This window comes from Talpa europaea (assembly GCF_964194135.1).
Source record: "Talpa europaea genome assembly, chromosome: 5".
NCBI classification, from domain to species: domain Eukaryota; kingdom Metazoa; phylum Chordata; class Mammalia; order Eulipotyphla; family Talpidae; genus Talpa; species Talpa europaea.
This window is the reverse complement of record NC_140071.1, coordinates 131019188-131038646: the sequence shown is the minus strand read 5'-3', so window position 1 is coordinate 131038646 and position 19459 is coordinate 131019188. Positions and strand designations below refer to the sequence as shown.

General features: G+C 45.5%; 1 protein-coding gene across 1 annotated transcript in view; it reads right to left on the bottom strand.

Moving 5' to 3' along the window:
- CCDC149 (coiled-coil domain containing 149) overlaps window positions 1-19459 on the bottom strand; it is a gene marked incomplete at both ends in the record, with an annotated part of 96488 nt that overhangs the window by 36998 nt on the left and 40031 nt on the right. Inside the window, one exon of the mRNA XM_084233567.1 lies at window positions 7310-7417. Coding sequence (XP_084089693.1) covers window positions 7310-7417 — 108 coding nt within the window. The remainder of the gene's footprint in view (window positions 1-7309; window positions 7418-19459) is intronic.

The following is a 19459-nucleotide window of genomic DNA, read 5'->3' as shown; positions in this document are numbered from 1 at the left end:
GGGTGGGGGCTCCTGAACACCCCTCCCACCCCCTGCCCCACCACCAAGATACAAAGGGACAACTGTAGTTAAGTTTGAGGAAATGAAAAGTTATGCACAGATTTTGCATTTCCATAGTAGCTGCCCGTAACCCACAGCGTTGATCCAGGATCATCTGCATATTTATTGTTTATTTGCTTACAACCCATCTGTTCCCACTAGAATGGAAGCCCCCTGGAAGCAGCAACTCATTGCATCTGTTCACTCCCCTGCCCCCATCCATATAGTTGGGCCCTCAATAAAGATATGTTGAAGTGAATTGCAGTGAGCTGCCCTTCAAGAGAAAGCACTGCTGTTACAGCCATTGCACAGATGAGGACAACTGAGGCACAGAGAAGTCAAATAACCCCAAGATCACACAGCTAAGGAGTCCTGAATTACCTGCAGGCAGTTGTGTCCACACTGTCTCAAAAGCCATAAGCTGCATAACGTCCCACAACCAGTTTTAAAGCCACTTTGAGTTCTTTTTACTTTAGTGGAATTTGGCCGTTCGTTGAGGGTAAAATGAATCCCATGCAGAGATATCACAGAACCAATTCTCTACATGGAAGTGACAGGAGAACATCGGGTCTGTGGAACAAATGTCCAAGCCACACTGTTTTGGCAGCTTGGTCCACTCAGGCCACAAGCTCATTCAAGCCAGGACGGGCTCAACTATGGTCTCTGAGACCAAACACATCTGATTCATTTCACATTAAAACATTAGGGAAGGCGGCACTCACCTGGCTCCTTGGGAACTAGCTGAGCTGTGGCCTCGAGTTCACAATCAAGATCTCAGAGCAAGATATGATGAGGCTGGAGCGGGTGAAGGGCCCTTATCACTCATTTTAATTCTTTGTAATTAATTTCTATCATGCCCCAAGGTGAGAGCTTTTCATTAGAGTGCCCTCTTCAAGCACGTCTCCTATGGGCTAGGACATCCCTGTGTTTCCTTAGAGCATAAAGAGGGGCCAGTTTACGAAGAGCTCTCTGATCCCTCATCCTGGACCACCACAAACACCTGCAACTGAGCGCTCTCTTTCTCGATATAGTATACTTTAATTAGTCACCTGCTTGCTCATTGGTTTGTCTTTATTGGCTCGTGGCTTGGACTTAATTGGTTTGCTCACTGAATCCATCCAAAAGTCCCACGTCAATAGAGGTATGTTCGCACAGAAGGGCTCTTTGGTTTTACGGTGCCAGCACCAGATAAAACAGAGGTACTTAAAGACCATCAGCTGCTGCAACATAAAGCTCATTATTAAGGGCAAAACCCTGTGTTTATGCAATAGCACAAACAGCGACATTTAAATTAGTCAGCGGGGGCCCAGAAAGGCCCAATGCAGGGCGCTGGGAGGGACTGCTGTTCGCCTGACAGTCCTCGCCTTTGACTTCCTCGCGCTGCATTATCGCTCCTTTGCACTAAAGGTCTGTAATCTGCAAAGCGAAGGCAAAAAACCAAGCAACTGACAAGAAAACCCACTGCTGGCTGTCTCGGTGGGCGCCTGAGCGGCTGCTCCTGGCATCCTGCGTGGTGCACAGACGCGCCCAGGCTTCCAGGAGCTCTGCCTTGGAGTAACAATGCCCCAGCTGGCAACATTCGAGGTGGCCAAAGGAGGGCTCGGTTTTGGGGATCCCTCTGCCAGTAGATAGGCTTCTCACCCTAATCTTGGTCACTCTTGGGAGTTACCTGCCCAGCTTGGTGGAAAGAGCTGATCAGGAAGGAAGACCTTGAGATTACTGGTAGAATTTTTGTTTTTGTATTTTTTGTTAGTAAATTTATGTTCTTACATTGCTGTTCATTTTTGTACAGTAATTGATTTCTCCCCACAGGTGTAGTCCCCACAATTATCCCACCACCACAGCAACTGTGATCTATCCATCAGCACAGCCTCTTTTCTGTGCACTTCCTCCCCTGTTTTGACTTGACTTCCTCGCCCTCCCTTGCTGCTTGTCTCAGTTATCTGGTTAGCTTGCAACATTTGCCTTTTCCCTGACCCTTGGTTCAGTTTCCCTATATTCCACACATATGTGAAACCATCACTTTATCTTTTCCTTCTACTTATTTTGCTTTGCATAGTCCCCTCCAGCTCCATCCATAGTGCCACAAAAAGCATGAGTTTGTATTTTTGACTGCTGAGTAGTATTCCATCTTGTATATGTACCACATCTTCTTGATCCACTATTCTGTTCGGGGCATCTGGGATGTTTCCATATCTTAGCTATTGTAAAGAGTGCTGCAATAAACACAGGAGTGTAGGTTTCCTTTCAATTTTGTATTTTTGTGTGCTTTGGGTTGATTCCTAGGGGTATGGAATCACTGGATCCTAGGATAGATTCCTCTCCAGTGTTCTGAGGAACCTCCACACAGATTTCCATAATGTCTGGACCAGTTTACATTCTCTGGTAGAATTTTTGAACAAGAGGATTCTAAGCCAATCTAGGTGCAGGTCATGCTAAAGATAGGGGCAACACTTACCCCTCTGGAGCACTTACCGGTGCCATGCGCTAGGCTGCGCTACTCACACGTCCTATCACACGCACACGTACACCCTCATCATCAAATCTCATTGTCCTACTTTCTTTTCTTCCCAACACTAGCCACTGTCTGATGACCTTAAGTATTTAATTTTCTTACTGTCTGTCTCTCCAACTAGAATACAAGCTCCATGAGAATGGGTACCTTGCCTTTCTTAGTCCTCAACGCAGTCACGGCCCCCAGCACATTCATCAGCACATAGTATAAGCCCCCAGTTATGTGTGGATGTATAAATAATAAAACCTGAAAACAATTGTATGAGAGGAATTATTGCTCCCATTTTACAGATGAGGAAACTGAGAGCTAGTGGAAAACTGACTTGTCAAGACCAGACACACAGTAACTGGCAGAGCAAGAACAGAAACTGGTCTTAACATTTGCAAAGATGAACCCCTTGGATACTTCACCACAGGACTTGGCAGTGGCAGCATGAAACTGACTGTTTCTGCAGTGTCAGCCTTCCAGCTTCCATGTTCGGTGATTTCACATTGGTAACCTGGTGTCCGTTACAATATCAGCACTCACACCATAGAAAGCAGCCATGTTCTTTCTATCAGCCAGGCTGCCTCTTCTGGATGGTCTCCCAGCTCACCTCTGGTCACGTGACTCAAATGCGTTCCTCTCGTTCTGTCATTTGATAATTACTAACCCTCAGATTCTCAGAGACTTCTCCCTGCCTCCAGGTCCCCCTTCCCTGAATCAGTTTTTTTAAACAAAATTTTTTTTGGCATAGAAGAACTGGGGTGTAGACCAGAGGTGGGAGGGGTGAAAGGATTCACTAGACAGAGAGTGGGGAGCAGAACAGGCAGATCTACTGAAGTACACTGCTGAGGGGAGCAGCGGGCGAGACAGGAGAGGTCTGCTGCGCCATGTGGGTTAACGACCTGGCCGGGGATTGAACTCAGGCCATAGAGGCCTGAGACGTAAACTCTGTGCCACCAGGGAGGCCCTGAATCATTATTTTTTAATGCCCAGAAGAGGCAGCAAACAGACCTCTCAGCAGGAAGGGGGGCTGCTATTCTCCCAGTGGCTGCTTTTGAGACTTGAGGCGCCAGCATTGTCTGGGTTTTTCCATATAATTGGTCCTTATTCCTCACAGATGGAGACACTGAAAGCCCTGGGCAATCCGTATCTGTGATCGTGGGGATGTGAGGCCCCCCGCCCCCCTTCCCCACAGGCGTCTTCTTTTCTTTGTAACCTTTCACGACTATATTTATCAAGGGTGGGGTGCAGTCTGGTGGGGTTCCCTCTGTGCTCCTCTCATCTGTTTGGAGCAGGGGTTGGTGTCAGTTCCGTTGGCTGAGAAATTCTTGGGTCCTGTCCAGAAGGATGGCAGGTCACACTTGATTATGCCCCCAACCCCCCAAGGCCCCCGGGGGAGTGCAAAGCTGGCTGTAAGCGGGGGTGGCAACACATCTTTCAAGAGACTGTTTGAAAATGCTTTATGGCACATAGGGCTACAGGGCTCTAGCTGAACAAATGGAAAAATTAGTCTACCTGAAAATATTCAAGGCGAGTCATTTCCTATCACCTTGTTTCTTAAATGTACTTAACATCTAGAATCTGGGCTTCCCAAAAGATGGATCAGGATCATCAGTTAAAATGGCAACTTGAAGATAAAAACCTTCCACGTTAAGAGTTACTCATAAAACGATGCCATCAGCCCTGCTGTGAGGACTGGAGTGAGCGGCCTGGTGGCAGCTATGAGATGTCCCTGAGTGGAACAGGTGGGCAGACAAGCCCCGGTCTACCAGGGTGTGGTCACGGACCCCTGGCTCTCTCCACTGGGCTTCCCAAGTCCTCATGCCTGGAGTTCGGTTTGGTTTGGCTTTTCTCTGAGGAACAGTTTGTTTAGCTCCTTTCTCCAAATTTCTAAATAATTCCTCACTTCACAAAGAGAGTTACTGGTGACAAGCACAAGGGTGGTGAGTCCACCGATTTCTGGGACAGTAAGTCTTCACCTAACATAGTTCGTAGGTTCCTGGGAATGTGTCAGGAACTAATGGGAGTGTTAATGCCCAGGAACACAGGAGCACCCCAGTCAGGAATCCAGCATGCATGCAGCTTCACCCTTGGGGATGGGGGTGCCACGCCAGTCTAAGCTGAGGGAAAGTGGGGGGGGGCACGGTAGGCATGCACGGGACCTGCCTCTGAGAGCCTGAGAAGTCTACCTTTGACCTATGATCCGAAAGACAAGCAGGAGTTTGCAGGGGAAGAAAAGGGAAAGAGTGGCTCAGACCGAACAACAGCAGGTGCAAAGGCCCCTACGCACCAGGCAGTACAGCTCAGCACAGGGGCTGAAATGAGCATGGCGGCTGAAGCTGCAAGTGCCCAGTGATCAGGGATGTGCTGGAGAAAACAACAGGGAGCACATAATGGAGTGCCTACCACAGCACGGCTAGGAGGTGGACGTAGAAGGTGATGGAATGATTGGAGCAGGGAGTAACACGAAGAATGGAAAAAAAGCAGGTTAACCCTTCAGCCACCTTTGAACACGGACTTCTGAGTTTCTCAAGATGTTTATATCATTATGGAATGAGTAATCTGGCCTTAGCGATGATGGCTGGGGGTGGGGCTGGGGGAGGGTGGCTGTGACTCACGGGGGCTGAAAATAAACCAGCCCTATAACTTCAGATGCAAATGAGAATAAATGGAACCTCTGGGGGCTCACTGCAGTCGGTCTCTTTTGAGGGGGTGGCTGGATACTGAGATACGGGATCTGCTGAATATTATAACATCTTGCCTGCACCTTTTGGCAGGAGAATTACTTCACAGGCCATGAATATGAGCCACTAAATTCTAAACCTTGGGTGAGAAAAAAAGTTTGATAAATGTGTTCAGTTACTGGAATAAAAACCAGAGTGAGAACAAATCATGAAGTGTGGAGTGTGGAGGCGCCCGAACCGGCGCTTAGTGTTACACACACATGCACACACTCACACACGTGTGTGTAATCACACATGCTCACGGTCACTCCCACATATACACATGCATACTCACATTCCATTGTACATGCACATGCAATCATAGACTCACATTTAGTCTCACACACATGCACACATACATACACACTCATATTTGTACACACAGTCTCATACACATACTTACACACACATTCACTCTCTCTCACACATACACACACAAACACACACACACACAAATTCCTCCCTTTCTTTCCTTGAAATATCAGGGGCAAATATCAATCTCTAAAATATCTCAAGCTTAAAAGGAATTACAATGAAGTAACTAAAAGATAAAGCTAAAATATAGTTAGAACAGTTGGGGGTGGGGATAGCTCATTAAAAATAAAAGAAAGGAAATAATATAAGAAAAAAAATTGGTCAATAAGAGGCAGGAATCCAAAACTGACATCTCAAAATGCTTCAGAATTTTGTGGGCTTAAAATGTCTCTAAAACTCCTGCAGTAGTTTTATGGGTTTAAAGGAAACTCCTGCAACACTTCATCTTATTCTCCGGAAAACCTTGTCCTGCTGTTATCTCTTGTGGAAGTGACTCAGAAGGTCTGGCCTTTAATTATTGACCAAACACCTAGGTTACAGAGCTTAGATCCTTGTAATGATGCATACAACCCTGCAGAGGCCTGATTAGTTTGTCCTGGTTAATTATAACTTTCTGAGGCCTTCTCGCCCACTTTCTGTTTCACGTCGGGGAAGGACAGAGTCCAATTCTTCAAATACATGTTAAATCCTAGAGGTCTAAAAATTTTTTTCAAGGGCGATTAAATGGAGAAGAAGTCACATCAGGAAGATGCCCCAGTGCTCCCTGCTGGGCCCTTTCGCCCAGCAGTGTCGGGGAGACCCTCTGTGACCTCGTGCTCGACAGAACTCTCTGGATAACCCGACACTTCCGTGCATTATTTGTTTAGGGGTGAGCATCGTTCAAAATGGCGCCTTCCAATAACCAACAACTCCCAGAAATGTCACCATTATTTGTCAAAGAATTTGGCAACATTTGAAAAACATTTCCAAGAAAATGCTTCCTCCCCAGCCTGTGGTTTTCTTGAATCAAACGCCAGTGGTCATCTCTGCTGTGAAAGCTGCCTCTGGCAAGGAGTTGAAAATTAATCTATCTTGGCAAAAGGGGAAATTAGATGGGGGCTAGAGTTAAGCTTCGGCTGTTTTTCTTCCTTTTCTGAATTGTACTTTTGTTCGTAGCTTCAGCTGGGAGAGAGTGCGCACATTTAGTTTGGAGTTTATGAGTTCATATTTTATAATTAACGTTGCCAACAGGGGAGTTTGATTAATACCAAGCAGTGGATTTTGAGCAATGTTCCATACAAATTGCCAAATTTAGCAATAAAATAAATTGGTTATGTGAACATAATTAGTAGGATGACTACTTAAAATTCAAAACCGAATGTGAATAATTCCAAATCATCTGAGCCACAAATCCATTATTTGTATAGAAGGGGGGAAAGTGTAGCATTTGGGTTTTATTTTGCCCTCAACCACAGTGTTATTCGCCACCAAGCTGAACATGATGAAGCTTCTACAACGGGTTTGACAATATTTTAGAGCAGTCCAGCAACACACACAACCACATGCGCACACACATCCACACAAAGGGACCGCAATAAAGATAAGAAATGCTAAACTGAATTTTCATTGCAAATGTAAAAATCTATAACAAATTTCTCAGCAAACGCAGCATTCCATTTTTCCGATGTGCTATACATAAACCTCCCTCGCACGATTACGCATTACAGCTTTTCCCTTTTCATATTCACGATACCTTATTGTCGCCCTGGACTTCTCCAAGCCTTTGCTGAAGTTCTTTAATTTCTTCTCCCAGCTGTTTATTTCGGTCCTGAGAATCTCTCAATAGTTGTGCAAGATTAGCCTGGAAATATCAACACATGATGATACACCATGAGAAAGGAAGGAGCAGATAAATGAGAGGCTTTGTCGGGTTTATTGGGGCTGGCGTCCAGGCCCATCCAAGCCATACCATCCATTAGCGGGAACGCACGCATGAATGGTGCCACTGTGCAAATCCCACCGCTACAGTGGGGTGGAGGGAAATGAAGTTGGCCAAAACCTCAGTTGGGGATGGTCTTTGTTTCCAGGATGGCTCAGCGACAAAACTAGAGTTCGTCATAGTTGACATTTTGAAAAAATGCCTCACTGAAAAGTTTGCAAGTGGACAGAGAGATCAATTCTAAAATTTGGATCAACAATATAGAAAAAGACTCATTCCCTTGTTTCAATATTTTTTTTTCCCTTCAGAGAGATCTTGTTCATTGAGTGACCTCAAAGCCCAGAATGTGCCCCATGAAAGAGGCTGATAAAGTGTCAGGGCCCAGAAGAGACTTACTGGTCTCCTGAGCTGTGTCTGCCCACTCCAGCCCACAGAGCACCAGCCAGGGCGGCCCCCACTGCAGCTTCTTCATGGTCTTCCCTTCCTGCAAATGTGCCTCCTGCTGGGACCCAGATGCCCTGGTCCTGGCTCCCGTAGGGGAAGGTCCCCACTGGCCAGATTCCTCCTGTCACTTGAGCTTCCTCTAACACAACCATCACCCCTCTCTGAAGAACATGTGGACATCTTTTCCCATGCCCCCCAAGTTTTTCTCAGCTTCCCCAAACCCGAATTGCTGGTTCTTTGCCACTATGGACGCGCTTACATCCACTCAAGCCTTAACTTTGCGTTCACTTGGCATCTCCTGAATTCTTGCTCTTGCCACTTTTTGTGCTTTGCCAGACACAGCTTCCCCTAGCCTCACCTTATTTGTTACCTTCTTATCTAGTCTTAGCAAGAAGACTGCAAGCCAGAGAAGACAGTCTCTTTTTTACTTCCTTGGCATCCCCCTATCTGGTTCCAGAAGGTGCTTGTGTTGCAGCAAATATTTTAAAAATTCCCAATGAATAAATAAAAGAAGGAGGAGAGGAAACAAGCAAGTTATCAGAATATGACTCCTGGAAAGGAATCATTCAGAAATAGTCACATAAGGGATTATTTTATGTAGAAGTGATAGTGTCTCTTCATGTTATAGCAGGAAATATCCACATCCAAAGATATTAAGGAACTTGTGCAAACGTAGCAGCTCAATCACCAAAGACTTCAATGCTGATCCTTTGGGAATATCCAGTCATGTCAGCTACTAAAAGGGAATAATGATGAAAGAATATAAAGATTTCAACCTTGGTTCATCTTTGGCTTCTCATTTCATTTCACCTGCATCTCCCATCCACTGGGATGTCTGGTGGTCTCCACCCTTGCCATTCAGCTCCCCCAAAGTTCACCTCCTTGCTGTTCCCCAACAAGTCAGGTTTAAACGTGTCTTAGCACCAAGGCACTGTTCTTGCAAACTAGAATGCTCCAGAGTCCCTTTTCTCTGCCTTGCCTTTTTCAGATCTGTGTTCAGAGGTCATGACCTCAACAGGCCCCACCTGGACCCTCCATTTAATACTGCAACTTGCCTACCTCCACCCTGAACCCCCATGTCCCTCCCCTACACATCTTTTCTTACATTTCTACACCAATTGCCATAGTTCATGGCTTACTCTTTATTTTCAGTCTCCCTCATCTCACTAAAATGTAAATTTCATGAAAGTCTAGGAACTTTGTCCTCTCTACTGACTTATTTCAAGTAGTATATATTCCATAAATATTTTTTAGGTGAGAGGCAGTATGCTGAATCTGGAGGGTGTGGCCCCAGCCTAGAGCAGGATCTGGAGTAATGATAGTTGACAACACTTAGGCCTAGGTCGATGTGGAGTCTCACATTAAAAGAATGAGAAGCACCACTCCCCCTCAATGGCTGAATGTAACTAAGCCCTGATTTCCACTCTCTTATTGGTGATTATTCAATGATGTCTTCTACTTTTTCAACTCCATCCTTGCAAAGTTCATACATCACAATAGTGGTGCCTGAATTTTCCTAGATTTCTGTTCTCATCAAATAAAAACCTGATGAAGGATGAGGAAAATCAAATCACATTTCAAATCAGAGAAACTATGGCCAACTGACTCTTTGGAAATTCCTCTCGATGTATTAGATAGACTAAATTGGATCCAAGTTCTGTCACTTATTAGACTGGGTGGCCTTTGGTAAGTTTCTTAACTTTGTTAATGTCCCATCTGTAAAATGGAGCTAAATATATAGACGTCATCTAGTGATCTGATACTTACATCTAGTGATCTGTAACGAACATCAGATTTCTACCACAGTGCTTGGCAAACAGTAGGTGCTAGCTAAAGGCACTTTCTGTTAACAGTGCCCTTCTGTGGCCCCAAATTAACCACTCAGTGTCAGTTCACTGATACCACAAATTCTTATTCAGCACCTACATGGACTAGGCATTGCTCTGACTCTGGAGATACAACAGTGATCAGTACAGACAAAACCCCTGTCCTTGTAAACTTACATTTTAATCAATGATATTACTTTAATGCATTGTACTACAATAAAGTAAGAAATGACTTACTAGGTGGATAATGTCTATGGCGAAAAGTAAAGCAGGCAAAGGGTCACAAAAGGCCTCACTGAAAAGCCACATACAAGCCAAGACTTGAAAAAGGAGAGTGTGAACGTGAACCTTGTGGATATCCTGGAGCGAAAGCATCCAGGGAAGTACGATGCTGATCACGCTTTCTATTCTAGTTGGAAAGCGAAAGCTCCAGGTGGGGAAAGGAGACTGGTTTCCTTCCCTCCCTCTCTCCCATCACATTGCAAAATTTCCACCTCGGAAATTGTTCAAGGTCACAAAGGCTGGATGACCCCAGGCACTGCAGTGCAGTGAAGAGATGATTCAGTTCTTGATTTTCTTGGTTCCTCGTCTCCATCCTGCAGCCACCTTCCCTTAGCATAAGGTATCACAAATGTGCGGCTTCTGCTTTTCCTCCAAGGAACTCCAGAACATTTCCCAGACATTAGCTCAGCAAGCATAATCCCTCCCCGACAGATGGAGGGACAGGTTCGCCAGGCCAGAGAGACTGGCCAAGAGGTGGGGCTAGTAGAGCAGCTCAGGGCTGGCTCTGCAAGTGAAGGTGGCTCTCTGGGCACCCCTGTATGGTCTGGGGATCTTAACACCCCATCTGCAGGAGACACAGCAAAATTCACCAGCATGGAGCCTGCCTTCTCCTAGTACTGGAAGAGAACCTCAGAAAGAAATGTTTGTAACAGCAACAATGAAATGTTAACAAGACCAATATAGGGCCTCCCCGGTGGCGCAGCGGTTGAGCGCTGGGTTGCGAAGCTGCCTGCGGCCTCTGTAGCGCCGGTTCGATCCCCTGCTGCTCCCCGGCCACCGGAGGAGGGTCCCACATGGCGCGCAGACCTCTCCTGCCGCCCGCTGCTCCCCTCAGCAGTGTACTTCGGTCCTTCTGCCTGCTCTGCTCCCCGCTCTGGCTCTGGTGAATTCTCTCACCCTCCCGCGCTTCTGACTGTACCCAGTGCTTGTATAAACAAACAAAACAAACAAACAAACAAATAAATAAATAAAACATGCCTCTATTTAAAAAAAAAGACCAATATATATATATTTGCATATATATAATTGCGTATATATATATATATATATATATGCAAAATCCCTAACCTCTTTTGAATCAATAATGGCCTGAGCCCCTCAGGTGGGTGAGAAGACCCCAATGTTCATTCACCCACATCACCATAGTCGCTAACCCAGGACAACTTTGCCTATCAGTGCTGAAAGACCAATTTTCCACTTTCACTCCATGAAAGATCAATTACAGGAAAATGCATTTAAGAAGACATCAAGACCCCAATTATTTGTTAGATTCAAGAGACATAAAATCAAACTTTTGGATGGTTCTAAAAGTTGCTGAACATTTACTCTCAATTTCTGTACTTATTTTGTCTCAGACCAGAAACGAACAGCTTGCAGCCTGGCACCGGTCCTGGAGCTTCACTTTGAATAGCATTGAGCTCAGCAATGCTCCCAGGTATTTGGACATTTGAGTGAAGCAGACACCCATACCTCAATGCTTCCCTTGACACAGAGGACAGGGCAGCTCTAGGAAGCAGCGATTTAGAGACTCAGTGATGGGATTGTCAAACACTATTTACTCTGCAGCCCTGGCTGAAAAGAAATGTAGTAAAATAAAGCCAGCACTTCTACAGTAGCTGCAAAACAATGGTTAATTAGAATCACAAGCGAGTTCACAGTACATCTATCCCAGCTCTAAAATTGACCCCTGGGGTAAGGTAGGGTGGGGGAGATTCCCCCCCCTTTAAAGCAGGTGACTGTAATTTTCTTTTACATTTCACAGGCTGGCTCACTTGTCAACACACAATTCTTTTCTATTCAGTCCTTCCACCTCCTCAACTCCAAAACAATAACTCTGAAAACTAGAAAATGACTACTCTGATATGGTGCCTAATTCCTTGACATACACCTTAAAGAACAAAAAAAGAAAAAAAAAGTAAGAGAAAAAGAAAAGAAAGTAGTACATTTCAAAGCACTCAAAATAGAGGAGAAAAGTTCACACAATTCTTTTGACCAAAAATAACACCCATGATTCACACACGTTCACTATAACAATCCATCAAGCTAACACTCGGTGCCTGCTTATAATTTATCAGCTATGCAGAGCGTTTTGTCTCCGTGTTATTGAGAAGGACTGTGTGACCATCAGTTTAGAACAGCAGCACTATGTAAAGGAAATGTCAGGGGGGAAAGTGGCAGCCCGTCTAACACCGGGACAGATTTTTACCGGGAAGAAAAACAAAACCTGGAGATTATTCCCTCTAAATCTCTGGGGCAAGGGAGAGCATCCATAGCAAAACATGAAAAGGTTTAAATGGAAGCCTCTTTTCAACATTCAGATCCAGCGGGGGGTGATGTTCAAGGCTGACATTTTAGCTCAGATAATACAGAAGTCTGAGTAGAGGGGAATACAATGTAGAATCCATATATTGAAGTTACTCTTTCTATTCTAATTGGAAGTTTATCTATTAAAATCAGGATGAGGTAGGAAGGGGAGAGAGACAGAAGGAAAATACAGCTGGGGAACCCAAGATAGAAAGAACGTTTGGACTCGGGCCTCGTTGGTGGCGCAGCGGGTTGAGCACAGCGCTGTGAAGCTGTCCGCAGCCTCTGCAACATGGGTTCCGTTCCTGGCTGGCCAGGGAGATACCCACATGGCGCAGCAGACCTCTCCTGTCTCGCCCGCTTCCCCTCATCAGTGCTTTCGGTTATCTGCCTGTTCTGCTCCCTGCTCTGTCTCTGGTGAATCCTCTCACCCTCCTGCGCCTCGGACTGTACCCCAGCTATTGTATTAATAAAAAATAAATCTTAAAAAAAAAAAGAACGTTCAGACTCTAACTTCCTAACAATTCTCCCTTTGTCATGGAGCAACTCTACCCCCAATTACAAGTGGCGTCTGCAAAGACATTCTACCAAAACAGCTGGTGTGGGAAGTACAATGCTGATCGAAATTCTCCCAGCACAGAGACAAGGACCACAGATCCTGACAGCTGTGGTGAAGGAGAGCTATCCGGGACTTGAGAGAACAGGCTGGCTCTTGCCTAACCTCTCTGCCTCTTGGCAGAAACTCCTTGGAAGGCAGGTTGGTCATAGGGGAGCCTCTCCACCTTCCGTCATGTCCTCCTGCTCCCAAATTCCACTACATGCCTCTACCACTGTGCTGCAGTCTCCGATCGATGCTGCAAAAGATGTCAGAGTTGCTTACTGCATAGATAGATTTTTTAACTTCTAAAAAGTGATGGAAGCTTTCAAAAACTTAATTATATATCACATTTGGCAATGGCCATCATTCTGAATTGCTGAAGACAATTGAGAATCAACAGATACAGAAAGAGTTCTTGCTCATTTTTTTTTCTGCTCATAAGCAGGGCACAAATTTCCATTTTTGAGGGTGTCTCTCCCCCTGTGCCAGGAAGAGGAACACAACTTTCAACACCAGAGACTGAGAAAGCTTCTGATGTCACCGAGGCAAATCTGCAAAATGAGGCAAATTACCAAAATGAGTCTGATCTTCCATTGGTTTCGATCTATCATCTCTTGAAGCCCAAACCCCTTTTTTTTGTTAAAATGATATATAAGCCCCAACTCTAACCACTTCTTTGAATTTCACTCTGTGAACTCCCATGCACACAAAATTTTCATTAAATTGTATGCTTTTTTCCTCCTGTTAATCTGGTTTTTTGTCAGGTAAATTTGCATGTCTGCAGACACTGAATGTAACAGACTAGAGGAAAGCTTTGCTTCCCTGAGCAATAAAAATAAATAGAAAGAAAATGAGTAAGAGTTTAAGATTTCTCTTTCAACCTCATGCAAACCAAGACTTTGGGGACAGCCATAAAAGGGGCAGACAGCATGTTTTCACTTGTGCCCTTAAATAATTATCTAGGTGGCCAGGAGCAGAAAGGAGCAACATTTCAGGAAGAACCCTTCAGTGATCCCCATCTTTGTAATTTATCAGCTAACTTTTCAGTAAGCTAACTGTGGGAAAGTTACCCTACATCATTACATAAAAATGATGTACACCACAAAGTCCTGTAATTTACTTCTCAAATAGCTGACTTATCAAAACTGGAATGCCAACAGTGGGATGGAACAGTAATAAGAGAGCTAAACCCTTAACCTAGGCACTCACTCAACAACAGTAAGGAAAAAAAAAGAGAAAGAGAAGTCAGATTTGGAAAATGTCACTTAACTATTTAGTGTTAAAAAGTTTGATTCTCTAGAACTCTAAACCCACATCTTCAATTGGAAATTGCAAACTTAAACAAGAATATGTTAAAAAGAAAACTTTGATGAAACACCAAATATACTTGAGGGTGTGATTGATAACAAATTTAATTGCAATTTCTACTCTGCTGCTTTGGTCTATGGTGATGCCTCTGTTGATGGCAACAGAGTGAAATTTGCTTTGCTGAGTAAGGGCCCCAGATTCATAGCAACTGCCCAGGGGATGACCTCTACTGCAGACACAGTTTTCTTATTTACAAAAAACAATCACGCAGCGCTTGCTCCATACTATTTTTTGGCTGTGCAAGGAGCCCTTGCAGCCTGCTCCCACCTCATAATCGCAAAACACACTTGCAGTGAATGCATTTCCAGGCCCCACAGGCAAACACCCTTCAATAGGTTTAGGAGGTTGCAATTTAAATAAATGTTTGCTTAATTTTGGCAATGATGATGCTGCATCTGCCACTTAGTGGCTCCCTTAAGAGCACCCAAGTTCTCTCTTGAGCCTGAATTTCATCATCTATAAATTGGGGCTGCTCATACCTTCCTTGCAAATTTGTTGCAAGGATTCAAAGGACTTATAGCAAGATGCATTGATGCTTAGGATGAAATTACCTTTATTATGATTTGGGAGGTTTCCTCTGGCTGGACCCTGGGCTTCTTTCCAGTTTCCTGGTATGACAGTAAAATCATCCTGTTCAAAGTCTTATGAAAAGAAACATCTCAAAGCACTTGAGATCTCTGAAGGGTGTTTTAGGTTCTGAGCATCAAACTAGGACACACATACCAAGTTGCTCTGATTTGCAGTCACGGTGGATGAAAATAAGATCGACCAAGAAGACTTTGCTACTGAAGTACAAGGCTCCCTCCCAACCCACGAAGGGCCACTTTGTGCTCTGCTTTCTCTGGGGTTGTCATCCTGCTGCATGTTGTCTGAATAAGCCATCACTTGTAAGGGAAGAAAGCTAAGGCTCCCTACTGCACCAGGAGGGACACCTCCCTTGGTATGTCTGCTTGAAATCACAACAGAAAAAGACAAAGATCTTAAAGATGTGTTGGACTGTTTATCCCAGGAGGAGTCTGTGTGGGAAAAACATGCCGGCATGACCCCAAAGAATCCCATCTTACAAGAGGAGTAACCCAAGATAATTTAAATCCCCCCCTGTCTCCTTTGGAGAAACTGCTTGTTTAGCCAAAGAAAAATATCTAAGGGGTCGTCTGAGATCTTGTGGTGATCCCTGCTGCCCTGCAGAGGTGCTCCGTGTAGGCTCTGCCTGGAGGATCAAGAAGGAATTTCATTTCAATATCCCCTGAGAAGCTATTAGTACAATCACGGTTGTCACGACTTCTTCACAGCTTCTTTAACGGATGATTTGCCATTGGAAATTGAGTTGTTTTAAAAAGGATCCCAAGTTCTAACAGAATCCTCGACAACTATATTTCTAGAACTACAAACATGAAAATTCTAGTCTGTCCTCTGAAGAGGAGACAAAAATACAGCAGGAAAAAATAATCACCAGTTACTAGGAGCCACAGGAAAGGGGAGTGGCTTAACAGGTAAGCTGCTGGCTCCCTACCATGCCTGAGCAGAGGGCATTGAGCACTTCACCTTTAGACTTCTAAAATGGGTTGTATTCAATGCTGACTCAGCTTCCTACCCACTCAACCAGCCTGAGTTGAATATAGAACAAAAAACCCGAAGTAGAGTATTGAACCACAAATTAGAGGATCTGGATTTTAGCCCTGCTTTATTAACCCACTGTATGACCTTGGACAAGTCACAGGAAAAACACAAAAGAGCCCAATAGTCATTGAGCACTCACTGACGACAAGAGCGCACGTATTACAAGCACCTTCACACTAATTCCTCATAAGGACTTTATGACAACATCTCATTATGATGTTCATTTTGGAGAGGAGAAAAATGCATAGCATCACACAATCAGCAAGTGGAAGGTTAAATTAGAATCTGTGCAGCTGGACGCCAGAATTCAAGATTTTACCACCGAGTCTGCACTAACTTGCTAGTGTGACCTCAGAAGACAGCCAGGAGATTCGACCCATCCATCCATCTACCCATCTATGCATGCACAACAATAGACACAGACAGATGCACATATACATACAAAACACTACAAAGACTGAGGACGTGGTATTGTTTCAACTTATATTTGAGAGAAACCCTAAATACATTTCGAGTGGCTGGTCTTAAATGCCGCTCCAAGGAACTCCAAGGATTCCATGCTTGAGGTCTGTGAATCCATGAAAAGGGTTTTGTGAGCCTGAATATGTGCCATTTCTGGAATAAAGGGTCTGTAGCTTCCATCAAATTTTCCCAGATAGTTTTGATACATAAGAGTGTGGGAACCACAGGACCAGAAAAATGGCAAGAATTAGAGGAAAGTCCACCAAGGAGCATGTTTTAGCTCAGGCTGCTATAACAAAACACTATAAACCAGGTGGCTTTTAAGCAACAGAAATTTATTTCTCCCACTTTTGGAGGCTGGAAATCTGAGCTCAGGGTACCGGTCTGGTCAGGGTCGGCGAGGGCCCTCTCTGGGCTGCAGACCCTCAAATAGCCTCACAAGGCACTATCCCCCATCCTGAGCACTGCACCTTCACTGCCTCATCCCATCCCAACCAACTCCCAAAGGCCCCCTCCTAATGCCATTGCATTGGGGGGTAGAATTTTAAAATATGAATTTGGGGGGGAAGGGGCAGGCACAAAAATTCAGTCCACAGGAGAATAAAGATCACAGGAATCTCCCCTCTGAGCCGAGACGTGAACAGGAGAAGCGTCCATTAAGGACAGACCACGAGCTCCCTCTTTCTGAATCAAGAAACAGAAGTCAGTCAAGGCCTTTGGGCAACAAGATGCTCAAAGGGGCCGACTTCACCTTTTCCAATAAGTGGATCTCGTGACCTTCAACGCCCATCTGCTAACCTGGCAGCTGTTCCTATTCCAGAGCCTTCTGCTTATACAAGGTGTATTTGCGGTACTTCACCTACTGTTTTGCCTTTGGGGTAAACATGTAATGTAGGAGACATACAGGTCAGGGTGCTTGCTTCTGCCCCTTCCTGCTGGTGAAAAAGTTCAGAAAACAATTGTGCCTTCCTTCCGATACATCTATGCCACAGCACGGAGCGTCACTGAACATCCCACAAACGAAAAGTTATTCTGTTTATTGTCTGGCCCTAGCATCCTTACTACAATTAAGATGACTATACTGTTGATTATCGAAACCAAGACACTTTGGAGCATGAAAGGAAACATGAATAAAAACCATGGCAAGACAAAAGGTGGAAATAAACAGATGGTCCTGGGAAATCGAAGGTCTGGTCACCCTAATTACAGTGCAAATTCTCTAAGTTCTAGAATTTGGGTCTGTTTTCCACCCTGTGTCCTTACTGTCTCAGCACAGGGCACCGCAAATACTTCCTGAGATATGGTAGTTCCATGCATACGCTCTGAGTAGACCGCAGGGGCTCAAATTCTTTTTTTTTTTTTAAAGATTTATTTATACAAGCACTGGGTACAGTCAGAAGCGCGGGAGGGTGAGAGAATTCACCAGAGCCAGAGCGGGGAGCAGAGCAGGCAGAAGGACCGAAGTACACTGCTGAGGGGAGCAGCGGGCGGCAGGAGAGGTCTGCACGCCATGTGGACCCTCCTCCGGTGGCCGGGGAGTAGCTGGGGATCGAACCGGTGCTGCAGAGGCTGCGGGCAGCTTCGCAACCCAGCGCTCAACCGCTGCACCACTGAGAAGGCCCAGGGGCTCAAATTCTTAAGTTCACTAATGACTTACCTTAATTCCCTTGGACAACTGCCTTTACCACCAGATGCCTCAGTTTCCCCATTTGTCACATGAAAACAGTAAAACAACAACATCTAGTCCACATGGTTGTGTGAGAAACAGGTAAGCTCATCCACAGAGGAACGGGACACAGCGTCTGGCGTCCCGCCACAAGTGAGTGCTCAGAAACGTCGGCTGCCATCGCTCTTGCCTTGCCAGACTGTCCCAAGGAGGCGAGCGGAGCAGATGGTTATGACGCCATCTCATCAGGGTGGTGGCAGAAGCTGTCTGGAGCTGCACAACGCCTGCTTGCGCTGGCTGTTGTTGAAATGGGCCCCTGGCCTGAGCTAGGGATCTCCAAGGGCGTCTCTTCCTTGGGGTGGGGGAGCCCTCTTTTTCCTAATGGTCAAAGATTACAGGGTCTGTTGCCCTCTGAGGTCAGCAGCGATGTTTCCCATTCGACAGAGAAAGTGGATCCCCAAACATGACAGAGAGACTGACAGAGAGAGAGCAGAGGGCAGTGAGGGGCCCGGGAACCCCGAGCGCTGGCTGAAGCCGACCCTGAGGCCCTGCTGCTTCCCAGGGCAGCAGCTCAGCTGACCCTTCTGAGGTTCTATGTGCCAAGAATCCCTCTTGGTCCCAAGCCCTTCAAATGCCAAGTGTAGCCCAAAGGGTCCTGACAAGGGAAGTTGGTGGAGAATCAACACACTAACATAAAATTGAGATTTTAAAGCAAGGAATGAGGAGTAGGAATACTTCTTGACTCTCACCCTGCTCCATGCACTGTCCTCAGGACTGAGCTTGCATCTTCTTGCTGGCTCCTAACAGTCACACTGTGCAAGCGGGCACCCGATTCACTCCCATTTTATGGATGAGAAAGCTGAGGCTGAGATACCCAGAGGAAACTCTGCAAAGCCATACAACTAGTTTGATGGAAGCCACTGCAGGCCCCCTCACAGCCTTTCCATCAGAGTGACAGTGAAGCTAGTGAATGAGTGGTTGCCTCCCAGTGGGTCCCAGGGGACCGGACGGGGGCATCTGACAGTGGCCCAATCAGGCTGGAGGAAATGGTTTATATGTCATGGCCATTTTTCTGCCTCTCCTGTATGGTGGAACCAGTCTTAAAAGGAAGTTGAGGGCCTCCCCGGTGGTGCAGCGGGTTGAGCACTGCGCTGTGAAGCTGTCTGCAGCCTCTGCAGTGTGGGTTCGATTCTCGGCTGGCCAGGGAGATTCTCATGGTGCGGCAGACCTCTCCTGTCTTGTCCGCTGCTCCCCTCAGCAGTGTTTTCAGTCAATCTGCCTGTTCTGCTCCCCACACTGTCTGTTGTGAATCTTCTCACACTCCCACACTTCTGGCCTGTGCCCCAGCTCTTGTATAAATAAATAAATCTTTTAAAAAAAAAGGAAGTTGATGC